This window comes from Pristiophorus japonicus, chromosome 1 (genome assembly GCF_044704955.1).
Source record: "Pristiophorus japonicus isolate sPriJap1 chromosome 1, sPriJap1.hap1, whole genome shotgun sequence".
Classification (NCBI taxonomy): Eukaryota; Metazoa; Chordata; class Chondrichthyes; family Pristiophoridae; genus Pristiophorus; species Pristiophorus japonicus.
This window is the reverse complement of record NC_091977.1, coordinates 372,937,116-372,961,086: the sequence shown is the minus strand read 5'-3', so window position 1 is coordinate 372,961,086 and position 23,971 is coordinate 372,937,116. Positions and strand designations below refer to the sequence as shown.

Genomic DNA, 23,971 nt, shown 5'->3' with positions numbered 1-23,971 from the left:
GGAGCATTCGCATAGCACTGGCCTCAGTGCCGCGCAACCACCCCGGGAGCACCCCTCAAAAGGAAACGGAGCAGCGGAGACAGTGCTCCTTTGAGGGGTGGAAGGCCCAATTCTGCGTCGGGGCGGGACTTCCAGGCCGGCCTATAGAAATTCCGTCCCCGGAAAGTTACCACCCCCAATCGGGGTGAGGGGCAATTTCGCCCCCGTGTATCTCTTTTAGTTACTCCAGGTTTGCTGATTTCTCATCATTTTTGGTGCAACATTTGATACAGCAGCCAGGGATCTCATCCTCCTTTCCCTTATATTCAGCGCACCCACTGCATCATTGCTCTCCTCTTCTACCAGGCACCAACGCAACACCACCCACCTGCAAAGGATGGCTTAATGTTAGTGAGGGCAGAGCATAAGGTGGGGTACATAGCACAGGTGGTGAAGAGAGTGATGAGGTTGCTGATGTGCAGTCAGGTATAGCTGTCCAGTGGGATAGAAAATGTCTGCCTTTGATTCAGGAGCCATGAAACCTGGATCTCAGTGGTCCAGCATTTAAAAAAAGACTGCTCTCAAAGCATCTAAACAATGTTTAGGTTTTCAATGAGGAGTCCAGGCATGTATGGTAGATGGTGGCTCAGCGGGTGGAGTCCACTACCTGCATCTGCAGCGCAGATATCTGCACAGATCTGCAGCCCAACATGAAGTGTGTGGCAGCTTCAGTATGAAGTGCACCAGAGGAATCTAGTCACCATGTCGCTGGGAAATTTCAGGCAGCTAATCCTGCTGCCCTTGATCTCCCTCTGCCACTGTAAGACGTGCACAGCAAGCCATGATGATTTGGGAAACCTTTGCAAGACTATACTATAAATAGTATAGACTATACTGGAACTAATAAATAATAATAAACCTAACTGCTCGTCACTTCGCAGAGACAAAAAAACTGAAACATTTACTCTGTGTTTGTTTAAAAGAAATGCTCCCACTTATATCCTGTGCCAATAGAAAATGTTCTCTTCACCAACAGGAACATCTTTTCAAAGCAAAAGCACATTCAGATTACTGATCTGCGCAGATTAGCAATGTTCAGATTAGCAATTTTCAGATTAGCAATGTTCTGCTGTAGCTGTATGAAAGAAAAAACAATTACAAGAATACTATTAGATTCAAAGCAACCATCGTGGGAAAATTCAGAGCAAATTTCTTATGTTTTTAAATGTTGGTTCTCAGCAGTAAGAAGCTGTAGTGTTATTGTAGTGTTGTATAATCAATGCAGTCTTTGCTTCTCATTTGACTCAAGAACACAGTTAGTTTAACAATCACTTAATACTGAGTTTGTGCACTTGGCTTATAAATGATGCTGACACTGCAGTTACCGACCTCAGATGGGAAATGAAATATCAGTTCCAGCCAAGCATTACAGTGTTTTCATCACCTGGATAAAAGAGTAGATTTTCTGTTTCATTTCACCTTATTACTCAGTTCTCATGAGCAGTGAAGAAGGAATGGGAGGGGGCGGGGGAGAGATCCATTATATCAGGCCTCTACCCCTAATATGCTGCCCTGGGATCTTTGGGGATCCCCAAATGGTTGGGACTGGGCCTGCATCAGCAGTAGGCACAGAATTAACCTCAGGGTGCAGAGGAGATGGGAGGGGGCGCTTCTGGCTTTTCCATCTAACTTTTGTATGAGTGCACCGATGGGCCTTCAATCAAAAGGGTTTTGAGACCACCTGACTGCTACGGATTTACACTACAAATTGTGTCGGCGTTCCATCTGAACAACAACGCAGCCAGGAAAGAACTCAACGTTCCCTTCTGCGAAAGGTGACTTACCCATGAATCCATGGGCTGGGCCCAAATGATCCCAGGACTTTCACCTATTGGCCTCATTTCACCGGCCAAAAAGTAAAAATTAGGGTGAACCTGGACCGGAAACCCACTGGAACGTCGTGTGGGAGCACAGCCAGAACACTTCGTACCACAACAGTGGCTCTAGTCGACTCTGCTGCGGATTACTGCTCTGCCTCATGGTCTTACACTTGCCACACAAAAATTGTGGACATGTAGCTCAATGCCAACCTGAGGGCGGTGTCAGGGCGTTTAAGTCCACTCCAACTGAGTGGATCCTGGTGCTGTCTCACGCTGCCATTTGCCATGACACCACCGTGCTAAGATCAATCGTCAAAAATCAACCTTCCCATTTACAAAGACTTGAAATACCCACCATGAAAATCGCGTGGCCATTCTGGGGAAAAGTAGCCAATATTCATGCAGTTGGTATTGACCCACTATCCAGATGGACAGAATCATGGAACGCATGCACATAAAAAACCAACATCTCATCACTGTCCCAACAGCAGAGGTCCCTGGCTTCGACCTTCCTCGAAGACAGTGGACAGCACTAAACCAAATCTACACAGAGCATTGACGATGCGACCACCTGCTTCACAAGTGGAAGATGAGGTCCAACCTGTCATGTATTCAACCAGCATTATAACCCATGTATAAACTGACCGAAGTTGTATACCGTGAGAACACTGACCACTAGGTGGGAGACACTCCTAACCTGGACCTTCAGGTATAAAAGGGGAAGCTCCACCCACCTTCATCACTTGAGTGCTAAGGAATAAAGGACAGATCACAGACTGACCTTCTCTCAAGCATGGGCCTCGTGTGCATTTATACTGTGTAGTAAGGACGTATCAATGGCGACAAGAAACTGGGATTTAAACCACGCGAGCATGGCCACTAGCAGAACAGACGAGAGGTACTGTGTTAAGGAATGGTTGGGACAGAGATTCAACATTGTTAAAGCAGCACACAGTTCTCCAGGCAGACAAGGGCAGTCAGGCATGCCCCAACATGTAGTCGAACCCAGAGGGGGAGTTCGACAGAGACAATGGCAAGCTGAACAGCGATTCACGCCATTGCAAGGGACAATGCGGCCAGTAATGGGGCCATCAACACCTGTTAATGGTGCACTCAAGGACAATAACAGGGGCAGTCAGGGACGATCGACTAGCAAGGGAACTTTTGTTTCAAACCGCAACTCATGCTGGAGGCGTGGAGGCATACATTCAGCCGGAGTTTTCAGAGATGAGCACAATACCTGCAAAAATGGACACTGGGGGAAATCGCTGGAAGCTGAAGTTCAGCGCGTTCATGTGGAGCACGTATACAGTTCATACACCAGGACGCCACCGATAATGATGAAAGTGCTCCTCAATGGCATCCCAGTATCAATGGAGTTAGACACGGGTGCCAGCCAGTCCCTGATGGGTATCAAACAGTTCGAAAAGTTGTGGGCATCCAAGGCCAGGAGGGCAAAATTATCGCCGATTGACGCACAGCTACGGACTTACACAAAGCAGATCATTCCGGTGCAAGGCAGCGCCACGGTAGTCGTGACCCACAAAGATTCGGAGAACAGGTTGCCACTCTGGATTGTCCCAGGGGACGGTCCCGCACTACTGGGGAGGAGTTGGCTTGCTGTCATGAACTGGAAATGGGGCGATGTCAATGCAATTTCCTCTGTGGAGCGAGTATCATGCTCACAGATCCTGGACAAATTTGACTCATTATTTCAACCCGGCATTGGCGCTTTCATGGGGGCCAAGGTAGTGATTCACATAAACACGGACGCCAGACCAGTACATCACAAGGCCAGAGCGGTGCCGTACGTGATGCGGGAAAAGATAGAAGGCGAATTGGACTGCCTGTTGAGGGAAGGCATCATCTCGCCAGTCGAATTCAGTGACTGGGCGAAACCCGATTGTGCCGGTGCTCAAGGCGGATGGGTCGGTCAGGATATGTGGCGATTACAAGGCCACCATCAATTGGGTGTCACTCCAAGACCAGTACCCGCTACCGAGAGCGGAGGACCTCTTTGCGAGGCTATCCGGTGGCAAACTTTTTTCAAAATTGGACCTGACCTCAGCTTACATGACCTAGGAGCTGGCGAGTGAGTCGATGAAGCTGACCACCATCACGACACACAAGGGGTTGTTTGAGTACAACAGATGTACGTTCGGGATTCGCTCGGCCGCCGCGATCTTCCAACGAAATATGGAAAGCCTCCTCAAGTCGATTCCAGGGACGGTGGTTTTTCAGGACGACATCCTCATTACGGGTTACGATACTGAAGAACACTTCCACAACCTGGAGGAGGTGCTACGCAGACTGGACCGGGTAGGTCTGCGACTGAAAAAGGCGAAGTGCGTCTTCCTAGCTCCAGAGGTAGAATTCCTGGGGATGAGGGTAGCAGCAGACGGGATCAGCCCTACTGCATCCAAGACGGAAGTAATCCAGAGAGCACCCAGACCCCGTAACACGACGGAGCTGCGTTCGTTCCTGGGGCTCCTGAACTATTTTGGGAACTTTCTTCCCAAATTGAGCACGCTGCTAGAGCCGCTACACGTGCTCCTACGCAAAGGTAGCGAATGGGTCTGGGGGGACAACCAGGAAAGGGCTTTTAATAGAGCACGCAATTTGTTATGTTCCAACAATCTGTTAACGCTATATGACCCATGTAAGAAACTTGTGTTAACGTGCGATGCGTCGTCCTATGGTGTCGGGTGTGTGTTGCAGCATGTCAATGCCAAGGGACAGTTACAGCCGGTAGCTTATGCCTCCAGGAGTCTGTCCCAGGCAGAAAGGGGCTATGAGATGGTAGAAAAGGAGGTGCTCGCATGTGTATATGCGGTAAAGAAAATGCACCAGTACCTGTTTGGCAGGAAATTTGAGCTGGAGACAGATCACAAACCCCTAACGTCCTTTTTGGCTGACAACAAGGCCATGAATGCAAACGCATCGGCCCGCATACAGAGGTGGGCACTCACGTTAGCTGCCTATGACTACACAATTCGGCACAGACCGGGCACTGAAAACTGCGCCGATGCACTCAGCAGGCTCCCACTAGCCACCACTGAGGGGCCTACCGAGCATGGTGCTGAGATGGTCATGGCTGTTGAAGCTTTCGGAAGCGAAGGCTCACCCGTGACAGCCCGTCGGATTAAAGTCTGGACAAATAGAGACCCGCTATTGTCTCTAGTCAAGAAATGTGTCCTGAATGGAGACTGGGCAGCCACGTACAGGGCATGCCCTGAGAAATTTAAACCATTTCACAGGCGCAAGGATGAACTCTTGATTCTGGCCGATTGCCTACTGTGGGAAAACCGCGTAGTCATGCCCCAGATGGGCAGAGAGGTGTTCATCAGAGAACTCCACAATGGGCACCCGGGCATTGTCACGATGAAGGCAATTGCCAGGTCACACGTTTGGTGGCCAGGGATAGTTGCAGACCTGGAATTTTGTGTTCGCAGGTGCAACACGTGTGCCCAGCTGGGCCATGCGCCCAGGGAAGCCCCCCCTTAGCCCCTGGCCATGGCCCGCCAAGCCTTGGTCACGCATCCATGTGGACTACACAGGTCCTTTCATGGGGAAAATGTTTTTGGTTGTAGTAGACGCCTATTCCAAATGGATCGAGTGTGACATTTTAAATTCAAGCACATCCTCTGCCACGGTAGAAAGTCTACGGGCAATGTTCGCCGCCCACGGTCTACCGGACATCTTGGTCAGCGACAATGGCCCGTGCTTCACAAGCACTGAATTCCAGGACTTCATGGCAGGCATGTTAGAACGGCACCATTCAAGCCGGCCTCAAACAGCCAGGCAGAACGAGCAGTGCAGATAATCAAACAGGGGTTATCAAACAGGGGATGCTCAGATTCAAGGGGGTTCCCTACAAACCCGCTTATCACGCCTCCTGTTGGCCTATAGATCCCGACCACACTCGCTCACAGAGGTTCCACCCGCAGAGCTACCAATAAAAAAGACGCTCAAAACCCGATTATCCCTTATACACCCCACCATGAAAGAAATTGTCGAGAGCAGGCGCCAGTCACAATATCACTACAATGACAGGAATGCAAGGGCGCGATGTATTGATGTAAATGATCCTGTTTTTGTCCTCAACTACGCTGCAGGGCCCAAATGGCTCGCAGGCACTGTGGTTGCCAAAGAGGGAAATAGGATTCTGGTAGTTAAACTTACCAATGGACAAATCTGCCGCAAACATGTGGATCAAACAAAAAGGAGGTTCAGCAACCCCATAGAAGAAGCAGAGGAAGAACACGATATAGAGTTCACTCCACCACAGGTAACCGAACACCGGAACCAAAGGGAGGAGAGCCCAGTCACTGTGGGCAGTCCGGACAGGCCTGAGGCACTGCAAACAGCAGACACTCAGGCCAGCTCCCAACAACTGGAGCCCCAACTCAGGCGCTCTACAAGGGAGCGTAAACCACCAGAGAGACTCAACCTGTGATCCCAATAAGACTTTGGAGGGGAGGTGATGTCATGTATTCAACCAGCATTGTAACCCATGTATAAACTGACCGAAGTTGTACACCATGAGAACACTGACCAATAGGTGGGAGACACTCCTAACCTGGACCTTCAGGTATAAAAGGGGAAGCTCCACCCACCTTCATCACTTGAGTGCTAAGGAATAAAGGACAGGTCACAGACTGACCTTCTCTCAAGCATGGGCCTTGTGTGCATTTATACTGTGTAGTAAGGACGTATCACAACCCAAAGTGCGACTATAGCCATGAGTCCCAGACTATGGAGCACATCATATCTACCTGCCCACTCATCATCATCATAAGCAGTCCCTCGGAATCGAGGAGGACTTGCTTCCACTCCCAAAGTGAGCTCTTTGATAGCTGAACAGTCCGATACGAGAGCCACAGACCCTGTTACAGGTGGGACAGACATTCGTCGAGGGAAGGGGTCGGTGGGGCTGGTTTGCCACGCGCTCCTTCCGCTGCCTGCGCTTGGCCTCTTCATGCTCTTTGTGTTGAGACTCGAAGAGCTCAACGCCCTCCCAGATGTACTTTCTCCACCTCGGGCGGTCTTCAGCCAGGGTCTTCCAAGTGTCAGTGGTGATGTCACACTTTACCAGGGAGGCTTTGAGGGTGTCCTTATAACCTTTCCGCTGTCCTCCTTTGGCTCATTTACCATGAAGGAGCTCCGCATAAAGCATTTGCTTAGGGAGTCTCGTATCTGGCATGCAAACTATGTGGCCTGTCCAGCGAAGCTGATCGAGTGTGCTCAGTGCTTCAATATTGGGGATGTTAGCCTGGTCGAGGACACTGATGTTGGTGCGCCTGTCCTCCCAGGGGATTTGCAGACATCGTTGGTGATATATCTCCAGCGACTTGAGGTGCCTTCTATACATCGTCCATGCCTCAGATCCATACAGGAGGGCGGGTATTACTACAGCCCTGTAGACCATGAGTTTGGTGTGAGATTTGAGGGCCTGGTCTTCAAACACTCTTTTCCTCAGAAGGCCAAAAGCTGCACCGGCGCACTGGAGGCGATGCTAAATCTCCGCATCAATGTCTGCCTTTGTTGATAAGAGGCTCCCGAGATATGGGAAATGGTCCACGTTGTCCAGGGCAGCGCCCACTAAGATCTGCTGCGAGAGGCACCTCACTTTTCTACTCGGTATCTCAGGAGGCCAACATGGGATGCAGACAACTGCAAAATGAAAACTTGATTAAATCTCACTTATTAAAAATATGTAACAAGATAATATCTACAAACATCAACAAACCATGTAGCCATCTTCAAAATCTTCAGCAGAATATTCCTTTGGGTTCACACTCACTTTCCTCTTTCGCTTTTTGATACGTTTCAGAATTGTTCCAGCATTTTGCTTCTCAGATGCATGGTCCACAATGGGTTTCCTGTTGAAGAATCTTACAATGAAATATGACTTAAGATATCCAAGCTCCAAAAATATCACACACAAGTTTAAGTATTTCACTGAGGTTACATTATTTAATACTGTCAACTTTGATCTTTGATGTGTCAAATTAGTCTCATGTTTTTACATTGATGAGCTGTCATTTGCAGCGCGCCCATAAGGCCCACGCAATTTCCGAGTTTTCGCACGCGTAGTACATGCGCTTAAAGCCAGAACTTTCAATCTGTCAAGAATTTTCTAGACAGAACCAACGCATCCCCGGGAAAAGGGCAGTGACTTCTGCCCAGTGAATGCCCGTGAAATTCTTACGCCTGATAAAAGCAAGAGTATGGACTGCTTTTAGCAGCATAAGAGTTTAAATAAACATAAAAATAAAATGTTATCATTTATACATTAAAAATCCTGTGCAATAAGGTAAGTTTATTTGTAGCCTCGTTAAAACATGTACATTTTTCAAAAAATTTAATTTGTTTTAAATACTTAATTAACTGCCATTTTAATTCTTTTTATTTGAAGTGTAGATGTATTTTTCAGGGTATTCTCATTCATACTTATGGGGATTCCATACATACGGAATCCCCATAAGCATGAATGGGAATTCCCTTCTTTTGTTGGCTGGGCCAGCCCAGGAGCGCTTGCGAACTGCCTCTGCCCCTAAGATATGTGAGCCTCTACCCATGGGTACCCGGAGAGGCCCAGGACCATGAAGCTCCGTACCTCCCGCATTTCCCCAGGGGAAGCCTCCGACTGCAAATTCAGGGCCGATATCTTTTATAAGGACGCCACTGAAAGCAAAAAAAGATAAACATGCTATGGAAAAATTACGCAGGAAAAAGTTGCACCCCAGATTCGCAGGTTGTCAAGTGCTGCATTAACGTGTGACATATCTATATATGATTTCAAGCTGTGCTTTTTCTTCAGTTTCTAAACAAAATGGAGGGTCATATGTGTGACAGTGAAATCTGGATATTATTTAACTCATGAGAAATAGCTGGGTTAGTCGTGCTTTATGTAATCTTAGAGCGTGAAATAAATTAAAACAAAATCAAAATATCCCCTTTCTAGTCGCCAATATCTTGAACTGTTAATAACTGCTATGATCATAATATGGTGTAATGTCTTCCAACAGAAATTACTGGGTACCCTGCATTGAGGCACTCTTCGAGCATCCTTCATGGAAAAGGAGGTGGCTCATCTACATGGGATCGTCAGGGTACACCCACTGCAGGCACAGGTCCAGCTCCATGCCATCCCTGGAATGCCTGGAAATCCGGGGGAATGTAAATGTGAAAATGTGAAGGAATCTGGTAAGGGAGCAGCACTATTGTGCCAAAAAGTATGTGGAGGACCAAATCAAACAAGTGTGGGTATGAAGAGCAATGGTGCAGGAATAAGAGGAGGGTGCTGGATAAACTGTGATACTTCTCTTTTTATTCCAGGGAACCCTCATTAGCCCCCCAAAACCTCAAATCTTAAATTCTCATCTTTGTTTTTAAACTTTATTCTTGCCCCTCCCTATTTCTATCATCTTCTCCAGCCTTACAACTCCCACTCCCAAACTCTCCATTCCTTTGACGTTGGTAACAATAAAGTATGTCACAGTGAGAAGGCAGAAGAGTATGGCGATTAGCCTTAAAAGAAGTTCATCCTTGAGGTGCCACTGGACAGGATTTCTCCCACCAGCCCCCCCCCTCCATAAAATTTGAATGTGTGAAGTGAGTAAGAGGAGTTAAATAATTGAGAGAGTTTCGTGCTAGTGAGAGTTAAAGTTAACATAGGATCTCAGTTTAACATCTCATCCGAAAGACAGCATCTCCAAGAGTATAATACTGGAGTGTCAACTAAATTTTCTGTTCAAGTCTCTGGAGTGCGGTTTGAACCCCAAAATCTTCTCACGTGTAAATGAGAGTGCTACCGTTGAGCCAAGGCTGGCACATGAGAGTGGAGAGTGGAGAGTAACCAATGTAACACACTTGTTCAAGAATAGAGAAAAAGAAAAACAAGATAACTATTGACCAGTTAGTCTAATGTTAGTTCTGGGCAAACTTTTAGAATCCACATTTCATGTTAAAATTAGTGAGCCTTTAGAAATGAATGGATAGCCAGCATGCTATCCTCGCTGTTTGCCAAACCCACAACTTTAGTGCTGTCAGCAAATTTCAACGGTATTTTCCCTTTATCCAAATCATCTATATAAACACCAAGAACAAAAGTGTCTCAGCACTGACTCCAAAGGTACTCTGCATGCAATCCTTCTCCATTCCCAAAAACACTCATGTAATCTAGGGGAGACTAGAACTAGGGGGCACAGCCTCAAAATACGGGGGTGCCAATTTAAAATCGAGTTGAGAAGGAATTTCTTCTCCCAGAGGGTTGTGAATCTGTGGAATTCTCTGCCCAAGGAAGCAGTTGAGGCTAGCTCATTGAATGTATTCAAGTCACAGATAGATAGATTTTTAACCAATAAGGGAATTAAGGGTTACGGGGAGAGGGCGGGTAAGTGGAGCTGAGTCCATGGCCAGATCAGCCATGATCTTATTGAATGGCGGAGCAGGCTCGAGGGGCTAGATGGCCTACTCCTGTTCCTAATTCTTATGTTCTTATGTAATCTATATCTTTGTTTCCTGTCCATTAACCACATTTCTATCTAATAAGGGCCCAAATTTCCCGAGGAGTTGCTCCGGTTTTTTTGGAGCAACTAGATTTTTTTGGAGTAACTTAAAAATCGCAATTCTTTCCATTTAATTTGCTCCAGTGTAAGTGAGTTAGTTAGGTTTTTTTTTTTGTTTCGTTTTTTTTTCAAAAGGAGGCGTTACCAGCCACTGACGCCTGTTTTGGCCATTTAAGCAAGTTTAGCCAGCTAAAAGTTATCCAAACTAACTTAGGCTAGCGTATGAGGCCACTTGTGTCCGCTCTGAAAAACCATGCAGTGAATTAAGAAATCAGCGCAGGTAGCCAGAGATAGTAGGGGGGTTGGGGGGGGGGGGGGGGGAGGGAAGTGAGAGCACTAACACCTTCTCAACAACATTCATTAAAAACCATCAATAATAATTAAAAAGTAAATTAATAAAAAATAAAGAATAAAACTTAAGTCTTATCTTCATAGTGGGCCGGGGAAGTCAGCGGGCTGGGAGGCTACTCGGTCGGGGATAGGGGTGGGAGAACTCACTGGTAGGCAGGCATGCAGGAGAACGCACAGATAAAGTTAAGGATGCAGGTGGATGGCGCTCAGTGCGGAGTATTGGTAACTGTGAACCGTGGAATGTGAAGTAGTGAGTGCGACAGGCTGGCTCGCCGCAGTGACCAATAGTCTGCCCCAGCAGCGGCCCTGGCGGGTGTATGTGCAAATGGCGGGTGGACGGGTGTCAACAGTAGCTTTGGGCAAAGCTCAGGCGATCCCACCCATTCCCAGCGTAGCCGACAGAAAGTTCCTCTGCCGCATTCGCGCACACATCAAGATCGAGACTGGCGAGCTGGGCTGCCCTGCCCAGGGATCCAATGAGCAGCACTACATTATTTGCAGAGGATGTTGAAATCAATGGCTTCTGAGCCGATTACTTATGTTGCTTACAAGAAAAGGGCCAGTCAGCTTCAATACAAGTAGGAAAGGAATCCTGGGCTAGAAGTCCTACCTTCATCTGACCACTAGGCCAGGGGTAAGGTCGGCAACTGCGAGCATCGGGTCCCTCTCAGGCTGCAGGACACGCTGGGGTCAAGGAGCGACTGCACGTGCGCGCACACTCTAGCGCGCATGTGCAGAGGTCCCGGCACTGTTTTCAGCACCAGGATCTGGCTCCTCTCCACAATGGATGTGGTGCGCCATGCTGAGGCCGAAGACGTCCTGAGGAGCGGGGAGAATTCGAAGGTAACTTTTCGCCGCCCTTTTTAGTCTAGAAAGTCGGCGCACCTAGGGGGGGAAACTTGGGCCCCATATGGCTAAGTGTTATCAAACAGGTTTAGAAAATTCTTATACACCACATCTATGGCATTCCCATTATCTATCTGCTGCATTCAGCCCATGCAACCTCTCATAGAATCCTAGAAACTTACAACACAGAAGGGGGCTATTCAGCCCATCGTATTTGTGCCAGCCGAAAAAGAGCTATCCAGCATAATTCCTCCTTCCAGCTGTTGGACAACAGCCCTGTCGGCTACGGCACTTCAAGTACATATCCAAATATTTTTTAAAATGCGATGAGGGTTTCTGCCTCTACCACTCTTTCAGGCAATGAGTTCCAGACTCCTATCACCCTCTGGGTGAAAAATTATCTCCTCAACTCCTCTCTAATCCTTCAATTATTTTAATTACCATTCAATTCAAATTCAATTACCAATTACCTTAAATCTATGCCCCCGGTTATAGACTTCTCTGCTCAGGGAAATAGCTCATTCCTATCCACTCTACCTCGGCCTCTCATAATTTTATACACCTCAATTAAGTCGCCCCTCAGCCTCCTCTGTTCCAAAGAAAACAACCCCAGCCTATCCAATCTTTCCTCATAACTAAAATTCTCCAGTCCTGGCTACATCCTCATAAATCTCCTCTGTACACTCTCTAGTGCAATCACATCTTTCCTGTAATGTGGTGACCAGAACTGCATGCAGTACTCAAGCTATGGCCTAACTAGTGTTTTATACAGTACAAGAATAACCTTCCTGCTCTTATATTCTATGCCTCAGCTAATAAACAAAATTATCCCATATGACTTTTTGAATCACTCCTTCCAAATGACAGATGTGGTGGAAAGTGCACAAGACAAGGCAGCCATTGCAGATGTGGTGGAAAGTGCACAAGACAAGGCAGCCATTGCAGCCTCAGAAGTGGTGCAAACAGTTGCACAACCATCTCACTATCCAGCACAAATACGCAGAGGGCCGCCCGACCCAAGAAACTCCCACAGCGACTCAGCAGCCAGCCACTTCACAGTGTTTAGGCTGTTTTTCCAGGGTTTCTGTGGCTCTTCTGTCAAGGTTACGGCAGATGAGCAGAACAACGAAGGAGATTCACCCCCACCAAGCGCACAGGCATTGAGCACTTTCGCACAACAAATTGGGTTTAATTTATCACTTTGCTCAGATTGATTTCTGCACCTGAATTTTCAATATATGCTCTAATCACACAAAACTCTGCACCAGAAGCGCTAACTCACTTCAATATTCGGTGTGGTCACTCCAATTGTTCACAGTCTATTACTCACTCAGAATTGTATTCTATGGACCTAATCATACACTTTAATGTTCTATTTGGCTTTAAACTGCCATTATACAGTGTGGTGACAGTTTTCATGTTTAAGATTCTGTTCCCAAGTAACAGAATGCTCTGCATTTTAGCGTAAAATTTTTCTAGTCTCTCAAAATAGCTTTTCACTCCGACTTACTTATCTTTTTGCAGCTGCTGACAGTTTGTGCCACAGAAACGGCCATTTGGATTGAACTCCTCCATTGTCCCATACCTTCCACAGTTTTCACAGCAGCAGATGCCTTCCATGTGGGGCAAGTCACTTGTGCAATCATCTTCAGTAATGCCTTCTGCTGTGACACACAATAAGAAAACAATGAGCAAATCAACATGTTAATGAATATACAATAGGCACACTTCATTACTGTACCAATACCTTCACCCTCACTCATCATTACCAAGCTCCTCATGCTCCAGTGAATAAGGTCTTTGTCCTCCATGGCCTTGTCCCACCCTACTTCAGTGATCCCCTGAAGCCATACGCCCCTCCATGCGCCCACCTATCCTCTGACACTGGCCCACTCTTTGCTCCTCACTCCACCATCAGTGGCTGCTCCTTCAGTCACTATACCCCACCCATGGAATTCGTTTTCAGCATTGTCATCTTGTAATCACTTTCCTCGTCTTCTAAAGCTTCCTTAAGACCTTTCTCCTTCATTTTTCCACCCCTTTCTCCTCCTGCTTAGTGATTACTGTCTTTGTAAAGCATTTTAGTAACTCTCTCTGTGCACTAGGAATGCAATAAAAACACTTTTTTCATTCATACATTTGTAATATAGATTGCCAACATCTATGCCTCAACCAACATCACGACAACAGATTATCTGGCCATTTATCTCAATGCTGTTTGTGAATCTTTGTTGTGCACACATTATCTTTCATGTTTCCCTACATTATAACAATGATAACACTTCAAAAGTAATTCATTGCCTGTGAAGTGCTTTTGGATATCCTGAGGTTGTGAAAGGTGCTATATAGATGCAAGTTCTTTTCTTCTGTGTTCAGACTTGTACTTATTCATTCCCTGAGCCTCAAAACTGACCTCAGTTTATCCTCCTACTATCACCAAGTTTTTAAACCCAGCTTGGCATCAACTAGATGTACAACTATTAAAGCAGAGAGTAGGGGTAAAGGGTAGCTATTCACAGTGGCAGAAGGTGGGTAGTGGTGTTCCACAAGGATCAGTGCTGGGACCACTGTTGTTCACAATTAACAATTTAGATTTGAAATCAAAAACACAATTTCTAAATTTTCAGATGACACCAGATTGGGGGTGGTGAGGGGGGGCAGCTGGGGGGCGGGGGGTATAGTCAGTACTGAGGAGGACTGCAACAAATTAAAGGAGGACGTTAATAAACTTTCAGAATGGGCATATAATCGGCAAAAGAAGTTCAACACAGATAAATGTGAGGTATTACATTTTAGTAGGGAGAATAGGGAGGTCACTTATTACTTGGAGGGTGCGAGTCTAGGTGGGGTAGAGGAACACAGGGATCTCGGAGTACAAATACACAAATCACTAAAAGTTGTTACACAGGCTAGCAAGGCCATAAAAAAAGAAAATCAAGCAGTAGGGTTTATTTCTAGAGGTATAGAACTGAAAAGTAGGGAAGTTATGCTAAATCTGTATTGATTGGTTAGACCACACTGCGTACGGTCCTGGTGGTCATATTATAAAAAGGATATAGAGGCACTGGCAAGAGTGCAGAGAAGATTTACAATGATGATGCCAGAAATGCGAGTATATACATATCAAGAAAGGATGAACAAGCTGGGTCTCTTTTCTCTTCAAAAAAGGCTGAGGGATGACCTAATGGAGGTCTTTAAAATTGTGAAAGGTTTTTTTATAGTGGATACAGAGAAAATGTTTCCACTTGTGGGAAAGAGCATAATTAGAGGTCATCAATACAAGATAGTCACCAAGAAATCCAATAGGGAAATTCAGAAGAAACTTCTTTATCCAAAGAGTGATGAGAATGTGGAACTCACTCCAACAAGGAGTGGTTGAAGCAAATAGTATAGATGCACTTAAGGGGAGGCTAGACAAGCACATAAGGGAGAAGGGAATAGAGGGTTATGCTGATAGATTTAGATGAGAAAAGACGGGATGAGGTCGAGTGGAGCATCAACGCCAGCATGGACAGGCTGGGTCGAATGGCCTGTTTCTGTGTCGTGTTTCCTATGTAACTTAATCCATAACATTTTTGAAGGAATTGTGATTCGGTTTTATTAGATGCTGTGTTGCTACTCTAAGCTTAAAAAGATTAGATTTAGAAATGTATGTAATTCCGCAACCCACAAGTAAAAGAGTATTTCAAACACTTCCCTTTGAAATACTGAATTAAATACTGTATATTTTTTCTTATCTAAGAATGTATTCCTCTGCACCTCTCATTTGGAAATATATCTTCATTTATATCAGAGCAATGGCCTACATTAAGAATGTTCCATGACTGCTGTCTATGGGAATCCTGGATTGTCCAGAAAGAGAAAACAATCAGAGGAAGCACTTTGTTTTCCCTGCTTCTTTTTATATGTTTTTTTCCCTCTTTACAGTTATGCACTATTCCTCATCAAAACATCTTCACAGACTTCTGCTAATGGCACTATGAGACACACAATCATATTCCAAGCAACCCTACCTCCATTTTTTCTTCCTTCTTGTGAGAAGTACCTACTCCTGACATCACAGACTAGACTTGAAACTTGCTGTGTGAAGCCCTTAGCAGAGATCTGTTTTATGTGCTGTTCTTTTCCCCCTCGACTTGGAGATTGAATCCAGCCCAGGCTGGTGGGAATCAAGATTTCTTTGTTTAACCGCAATATCCTATATGAAACATGTTTGGCTAATCACAACCCATTTATCGGGGATGTTAATTTGCACCAAAAATTGTCCTCATTTCCAGCAATAAGCTTGGCATAAGACTGGCTGGTGTAAAATAATTCATACTGGTGATGTAGGAGACTGGGGATAAGCAGAGAGTTTTACTGTGCATCTGAAGTAGGAAAATGTTTCATTTTCCAGCACTGGCAACCTTTTTGGGTGTGTATCCAAGGTATACAAGATGGCTGCTGCTAGTTCCATTGCAGTTCCATAACAATCTCTTCATTGCTTCACTTCTTATCGATGGGAATCTGCTGCCATCCTTTGTCCTTTCTCTCCCAAATTTCCTTGCTTCCACTGTTTAAGTTCCCCTGGCTCCATTAGTTGGTACATTATCGTCCTAACTCCAAGTTAACTACAAGTTAACTTCTATTTTAAAACATCATTACCCATCCCCCACCCCTCTGCTCTCTGCTTCTCTGACTGAGCTGCTGAATTCTCTTCTCAAATTTGGTTTCTGAATTCCTGGACATCAAGACTATGCTTCTGCACTGGACCACACTGGAATACACTAATATCTGCTGTGTCTCTGATTCTGCTGCTAAAAAATGTTTTGACTTGATCTACTGTTTTTTCAGCTTTGTTGGTGTCTGGCTAGCTGCTGTCTCTCTGCTGAGCTGGGTGACTCGTTCTACTGGGTTTTCAGCTTTGTTGGCTGCTAGTTAGTGGTTTTACATTTCTCTACCGCTTCTGATTTACGGTGACCTCCAACTTTGTGTCAACTTCGCCATCAGCCTTCTGCACCGCAACCAAATCTAATTTCTCATTGCAATAACCTCGATCCTCCAATTCTCTACCCTACAAATAGCTTCTGGATTTCACCTGCCCGCTATACCTGTCACCGAACGTGGACAAGAGTTTTGGTGATTTCCATGCCGAATCCATCCTACCTACGTCAACTTTTTCCCTCCAAGAGAATTCCGACTTTAACTCTGACTTTCTACTATAGTCTCCAACCCCTGTTACTACCAGGAAATATGTATCCCAATAATTGGTACATAACCAGGCCTATGTAACTTGAGACGTTCCCTGTGTCCATTTGCGTGTGCAGTTTGGCTGCCGCTCCGGACCCCAGGTGATCACTTCTATTTCCACTTATTTCTGTCCATTTTTCTTTTCTCCCTATCCATCCCTGAACACACTCTTCTGTCGACATACCTCCTTGCATCTCTTTTCTCTTGGGTACTCTGCCCTCCCAAACCCCAACCCTAACCTTTCAATTACTCTTTGAACCTCCTACTCTCCTGCCACCGTCCCAAGCTTGATGCCCTCTTAAATAAGCCTATAACTTCCTTCTGTGCTTCTTTTGGCATTCTCCAAAGGGCCCACCATCGCACTCGTCACTGCCTCCTCACGAGTAACAACCCCAAATGTCCCATCCTACATTCTCGACGATCTTCCCTTCCAGCGCACCTGTTGGGGGCTAATCTTGCCAATCACCTCCCCATCCAACTCACCCCTCCCAGTGCTGACCTTGTGGACATTGGCAATGGATCAGCTATTGCTGAATTTCTCAGCATCTCCCTCCAGACTGTCCGTTCACTTGTGAACAAGGTCCTTGCCATCCATGAGCATATTGTGGATGATTATATCGACATCATGGCCCTAAGGGAAACGTGGCTGAGGGGGTGATGACACCTTACCCCTAAAGGAAGCCTTTGTTAATGAGGCCCGGTTCTCCTGCTAGACAGAGGGAAAATCTACCATTGTCTCACATGAAAACTGGCTACTTGGACAGCATGAATTAGTGTCTTCAGAAGAGGAGCTGGAAAACTGTACTCTATCCTCACGTTATTATATTTCTAATATATTCTCCAACTGTTGACTCTATCACATTGAAATTCTGTTCACACACTATTTATTTGAAATAGTATAAACAGATTCAATAGCAGTAGGTGTTTTTATATACAGCTTTCAATTTAACTGATAATCGACATTGCTGTTGTACAATTATAGCTCTAAAAGATTGCACTAATCCATACTAGTAAATTAGAATGAGCAGCTTCTCTCCTTGATGGCTTCTAAAAGTCATTGGGCTAGACTTTCCATTTATCGCCGCTCCCGCCCGTATCTCGGAGGTAATCGGGCGGTGTGAAGAAATCGAGTCATCCAAATCGCCCGATTACTGCCGAGATCTGAAGCTGCTACTTTAGCCTGCTTTCCTCCCGGCAGTAGCGGTGGCGGTAGTGTGCGGCAGCAGGTGGTCTCAGTCCTCGTGTAAGGCCGGCTTCATCTGGAACGGCCGTACTGCGCATGCATGAGGTTTTTTTTAATGCATAAACTGAGGTTTTTTTAAATGCCACAGATTTATTTTCCCTCAGGAGTCTAGGGCATTTGGTGTGGTAGAAACTTGTTTCAAATCAGTTGAAATCATTGGCCTACATGGGCCAAGAGGAAGGACGTTGCCTGCTTAAAGCATGTGATCATTTTCTAAGTTCAAAAATTGTCTGAAAACATTGAGCTTTATTTTCATTTCTGACCAACCCATTAAATACATTTGTAGGCAGTTTAGAACTGTATATTGTTTCCGATCTAGTATTTTTGGAGATTGAAATGTTTATTTTCAGTGCAGTCTGGTAAGGAAACGACAGAAAGCTAATTATAAAATGGTTCAAACGGCACAGAGGTAGGAAGGTTACACGTTCTGTCAATTATTTTCGTCTGCTTTTTATAGGACTTTGAGTTCTCTTGGATGTCAGTCAGGAAGTGCTTCTGCTATATCTCCTGTTTGTTGCTACAAGGAGGGTTAGGTGCTGCTTTGTGGTTCTTGAACCACAGAGATAGGAAGAGACTAACAACAGCTGTATAATGTCTCCAAAAAATTAATCTTTGTCAGGTGGGCTGGATCCACAAGTTGTACTGGACAGACTCTGGGACCTCGCATATCGAGGTCTCCAATCTCAATAGAACACAGAAAAGTACTTTTGTGACAGAACCTAGAGAAACCTCGAGCCATAGCACTGTATCCAATAGAGCGGTAAGGCAGGTCGCAGACATTGATCCCGTGTGAAGCTATTTCAATCACCTATAGCATTAATACCAAATGCCATCTGTTTCAGCTCAGGAGTAATATATTTCAAGTAAAATTATGATCTTTGCTCTTAAACATCACGGCAATTAGCAACACCCATAAAATACATTTAAAAATGATTTAAATGTCACCTACAATTAAAAGCAGCCTTTACAGCCGATTTCAAAATGGCGTCCATACCGCTAGGTCAGGGGCAGTTAAGTGTACCATTTTCAGGGCGGTAATAATTGCCGGTGGTATTTTGGGCGGTATTGCGGCGAAATGCTTAAATTAGCGCCAGGCGGTATTATGGGCGGTAATTGGGCGGTGCACGACGAAATCGGATGAAAATTGACTGCATGTGATGGGCGGGCGTCTCCATTTACCGCTGGCACTAATAGGCCACCAAAGCTACCGCTGGCGATATGTGGGCAGTAAGTCGCCGCAAGTTTCCTCCGGAAGCCAAAAACGGGCGGTAATATAAGCAGTAATCGGGCGTAAAGATCCCGAAAGTCTATAATATAACTCCTCACCAATAAGGCTTATTCATTCAATGGACAAGATATATGGATACAAATGTTACAATATGATCATATCACATACCACATTCTGGAGATAGCCAGCCACATTCAAATCACAGGGAACAATGAGCTTTTAGAGTTTCACTGCTTTTTCCAAATAAAATTGAGTTGAAACAGACAATTTATAGAGAAGTTTATAGCATTTCAGCTCCAGGATTCTTGTGTGCATATAAAGCAATATCTGAGTGCTGTGTTACATCACAGATAAATCTTTTGAAAAGTGCTATCAACAAAGATAAGCACACACATCTACTCCAAATTGATGTGTTTTTGGGTAATCTCAATTCAGTTTCCAGTACCAATCAGCACAAAATTGCAATCAAACGTTGCCACCAGCTAGCAATTATTTGGCAGACCTGATCTGTAAGGCCACCAGAGGAGAAAGCCTGAAATAGAAGAACACATTGGTACAGGTGCTCCACTGAAAGTGGAGATGAGAGTGGTGATTCCACGATCCAACACTACCAGCAAGGGAGTGCATCTCGGAAATTGCGAGCATATAAACCATAATTTTCACCCATTAAAATTAATATATGGAAAATCACAAACTATACGCCTAACATTTCCTAAGATGTATGTCCTGCAACTTCCCCTTGAGCACCAAATTGCATAATCACCCAGAAGCTCAGAGCAGTTCTGCTTTTCATCCAGCAAATGCCATATCTATTCTGGATGTATTTGGTGCTACAACCTTACTCAAATTGGAAAATATGTTCCGCTTAGCAAATCATTCAATCCTTTGATGGGTACATGCCAAAGAATATGTTTGTAGATTGCAAACACAGCATGGGTTCATCACCTAAAAATAAGAAGAAATGCCTTTAACTTGCATCCTCTTAATGATAATTACATGGAAACAAAAGAATAATCAGCAAAATTAATCTGTTTAATTTTCAGCTTGAAAATCACTATCATTATTATTCAGAATTCAGGGGCACACAACTTTCTCTGAAACCCTTCTGATTAATCCACTATGGGCTGCTCTATTATTCTTCCTCCTTCATTCTATTATGCAGTACCCATGGAGGTGCATTTCTGCAGGGATTCTCCCTATTGTCCACTGTAACTTTGGTGGAAGAACTACAGAAGCCCCGGAAAGTTTTTCTAGGGTTTCTGTGGCTCTTCCACCAAAGTCATTGCTTTTCTGGGTTTCCACAGCTCTTCCGCCAAAATTATAGTAGACGATCTAGATAACCTCTGCAGCAGCCGCACCTCCCCCCACACCCCGAAACCTGCACCGAAACCCTCCTCCCCATCCCAAAATACGCCACCCATCTATATCTTCCCTTGTCCTTCCATTTCAATATTTTTTTCTGTAATTCTTGCACTGTTATCTGCTTCAGTATCCTTTTCTTGCTCATCCAGAACATTTCTTTTTATCCTCTAATCTGACTTCTTTACGACTAATTCTGTTATTATTTCCTTCCAAATCTGTTTGTTACTGAGCTTTCTAAATATGGTTTCATGCTATGATTTACTGAGCAACTATGATCATTTCACAGAAGAACTCTAATAACAATTATACAACTTAAAGAAGAAATGTTTGCTTATTTTTGCATAAGAAACTCTGATCAGTATTTCCCACTTGTGAGTTGAAAGTGTCATTTAGAATTGTGTTGCACTTTGCTGTATATTTCCTAGTTTTTCTGTTCTATCAATTGATTATAATTACCTGCTTACACACAGTCCCCTGCTCGCTTTCCCTTCCTTTATTCAAAATGCATTCTATTTCAGCAAACCCTGAGCCTCAGGTCCACACATTCCTATTCAGCCAGTGCAGATAAAAACAGAAAGATTTGTATTTATATAGCACCTTTCACAATCTCAGGACATCCCAAAGAGCTTTACAACTAATGAGTGTTGTCACTATTGTAACATGGGAGCCACAGCAGCCAATTTGTGCAGAGCAAAGTTGCACAAACAACAATGAGATAATGACCAAATAATCAGTTATGGGATAGATATTGGCCAGGACATCAGGAAGAACTCCCCTGCTCTTTGAATAGTGCCATGCGATATTTTACAACTGAGAGGGCAGATAGGGCCTCGGTTTAACATCTCATCTGAAAGACAGCACATCCAAAGTGTCAGCCTAGGTTATGTGGTCAAGTCTCTGGAGTGGAACTTGAACTCACAACCTTCTGACTCAGAGGCAAGAGTGCTAGCCACTAAGCCAAAGCTAAGAACCTAAATGCCAGAAAGCAAAATACACAAGGTCAGAGCTCTTCTTTACCTGAACATGGACGAACATGGAGCTGGCAGTATAATCTGCCTGTGCTGGTTTAAGGAGAGAAAAATTGGGCTCCTTTGCGCCTCCTGTTAGCACCTACGTGGGGGGGGGGATAACAGGTTTGCGACCGGGCTAGGTGAGATCAACAACTCCCGATAAATTTGGCGGGAGTTTTGTGGCGGCGATATGGCGTTGCGCCCTGATCTCCTTTGCCTGGAGATTGTGATGTCATCACCCCGGAGCCGAACTTATGTTTTGCCCCCTGCAGCATCGCAGGGTGAAAGCACCGATAGCTGCAGGAGGTGTCCATCGGGAGGCCGGGGGTGATGCTTAAAGGCGAGGTGGCCGAGATAAGTTAAAAACAAAATGTCACATCTCTGCTTCGAATTTTTTACTTGGTTTCCTGCCCGCAATCGATCAGCCCGGCACTCTGCTGCAGTGCATCCGGCTGGATCGCAGCAGCCGTGTGGGCCCAGGCAAGTCTTCTTTTGCAGAGCCTGCAGCGATGGCCCTTCCCTTTAAGGAGGGAAGGAGCCTCCAAACGCAACAGCGTTGCACGGCCCATTGTGCAGCGTTGCACAGCTACCGCCCTGCCTGCTGCCTCCACTTCCTTTCTGGAGCCAAACGCCAAATGTTTTTTAAAGTTTGGAAATATTAGCGCCTGCCACTAATTTTTCAAACTTTTAAAAGTCAGCGCCCCAAATGGGGCGCTCCCCAATTTCTCTCCTAAACTGTTTTAAATAAAGTGCCCATGTCAAACCAATACCTGCAGTGTAACGACAAAGAAAAGTTCATCCTCCGATGAAAAATCTCACTCTATAAAATTATTTGTCACAATACCATGGTTCTTCTTTTCTTAAATATAAAAAAGAGAACAGGGGACTGAATGAGACAGTACATTAGGCCCTGGCTTTTTAACCTCAAATCTGGCCCAGACTGCTCAGATGGACAGGTCCAAAATTCCATGGGGTCATTTGTCCTGATGTTGCTCTGCTGAGCTGAGGCTTTCACCCACCAATTCTCTCCAGCACTGACCCGCCATAACTCACATGGTTAGCTCATTTAAGTATCCATTAGTGTCGGCTGAGCACAACTCTCGTGCAACACAGGAGTACTGCACTGGAAATCGACAATTGTAGCCTTTAAAAAGCCTGGACTAGCTGAAGATATGCAGCAGTTGGGGGAACAGCAGGTAAGTACTAAACAGTTTTAAAACTGAGCAGACTGTGAGGTAGTTATAATAGAAACATAGAAAATAGATGCAGGAGTAGGCCATTCGGCCCTTCGAGCCTGCACCGTCATTCAATGAGTTCATGGCTGAACATGCAACTTCAGTACTACATCTAACTCCTTTTTGAATATATTTAGTGAATTGGCCTCAACAACTTTCTGTGGTAGAGAATTCCACAGGTTCACCACGCTCTGGGTGAAGAAATTTCTCCTCATCTCGGTCCTAAATGGCTTACCCCTTATCCTTAGACTGTGACCCCTGGTTCTGGACTTCCCCAACATTGGGAACATTCTTTCTGCATCTAACCTGTCTAAACCAGTTAGAATTTTAAACGTTTCTATGAGGTCCCCTCTCATTCTTCTGAACTCCAGTGAATACAAGCCCAGTTGATCCAGTCTTTCTTGATATGTCAGTCCCGCCATCCTGGGAATCAGTCTGGTGAACCTTCGCTGCACTCCCTCAATAGCAAGAATGTCCTTCCTCAAGTTAGGAGACCAAAACTGTACACAATACTCCAGGTGTGGCCTCACCAAGGCCCTGTACAACTGTAGTAACACCTCCCTGCCCCTGTACTCAAATCCCCTCGCTATGAAGGCCAACATGCCATATGCTTTCTTAACCGCCTGCTGTACCTGCATGCCAACCTTCAATGACTGATGTACCATGACACCCAGGTCTCGTTGCACATCCCCTTTTCCTGATCTGTCACCAGATAATAGTCTGTGTCTCTGTTTTTACCACCAAAGTGGATAACCTCACATTTATCCACATTATACTTCATCTGCCATGCATTTGCCCACTCACCCAACCTATCCAAGTCACTCTGCAGCCTCATAGCATCCTCCTCGCAGTTCACACTGCCACCCAACTTAGTGTCATCTGCAAATTTGGAGATACTACATTTAATCCCCTCGTCTAAATCATTCATGTACAATGTAAACAGATGACTCATGTGAGATTTTGTGGCATTTTTAAAAAATATTTTCAAGTAAAGGAACAGACAGGAGGCACTAAAATAATGGAACAGAGCACTGG

At 45.1% G+C, this 23,971-nt stretch overlaps 1 protein-coding gene across 4 annotated transcripts in view; it reads right to left on the bottom strand.

Annotated features, from left to right (window-relative positions):
• The window catches only part of LOC139273836 (lethal(3)malignant brain tumor-like protein 4), a 563,891-nt gene that overhangs the window by 462,333 nt on the left and 77,587 nt on the right, over window positions 1–23,971 (bottom strand). For 2 of the 4 annotated variants that reach the window (XM_070890916.1, XM_070890925.1), the window contains exons 5-6: window positions 13,140–13,293; window positions 7,609–7,741 (exon numbers count right to left, since the gene is read on the bottom strand). In XM_070890916.1, coding sequence (XP_070747017.1) covers window positions 7,609–7,741; window positions 13,140–13,293 — 287 coding nt within the window. The remainder of the gene's footprint in view (window positions 1–7,608; window positions 7,742–13,139; window positions 13,294–23,971) is intronic. The other 2 variants (XM_070890932.1, XM_070890926.1) reach the window with 2 other exon arrangements.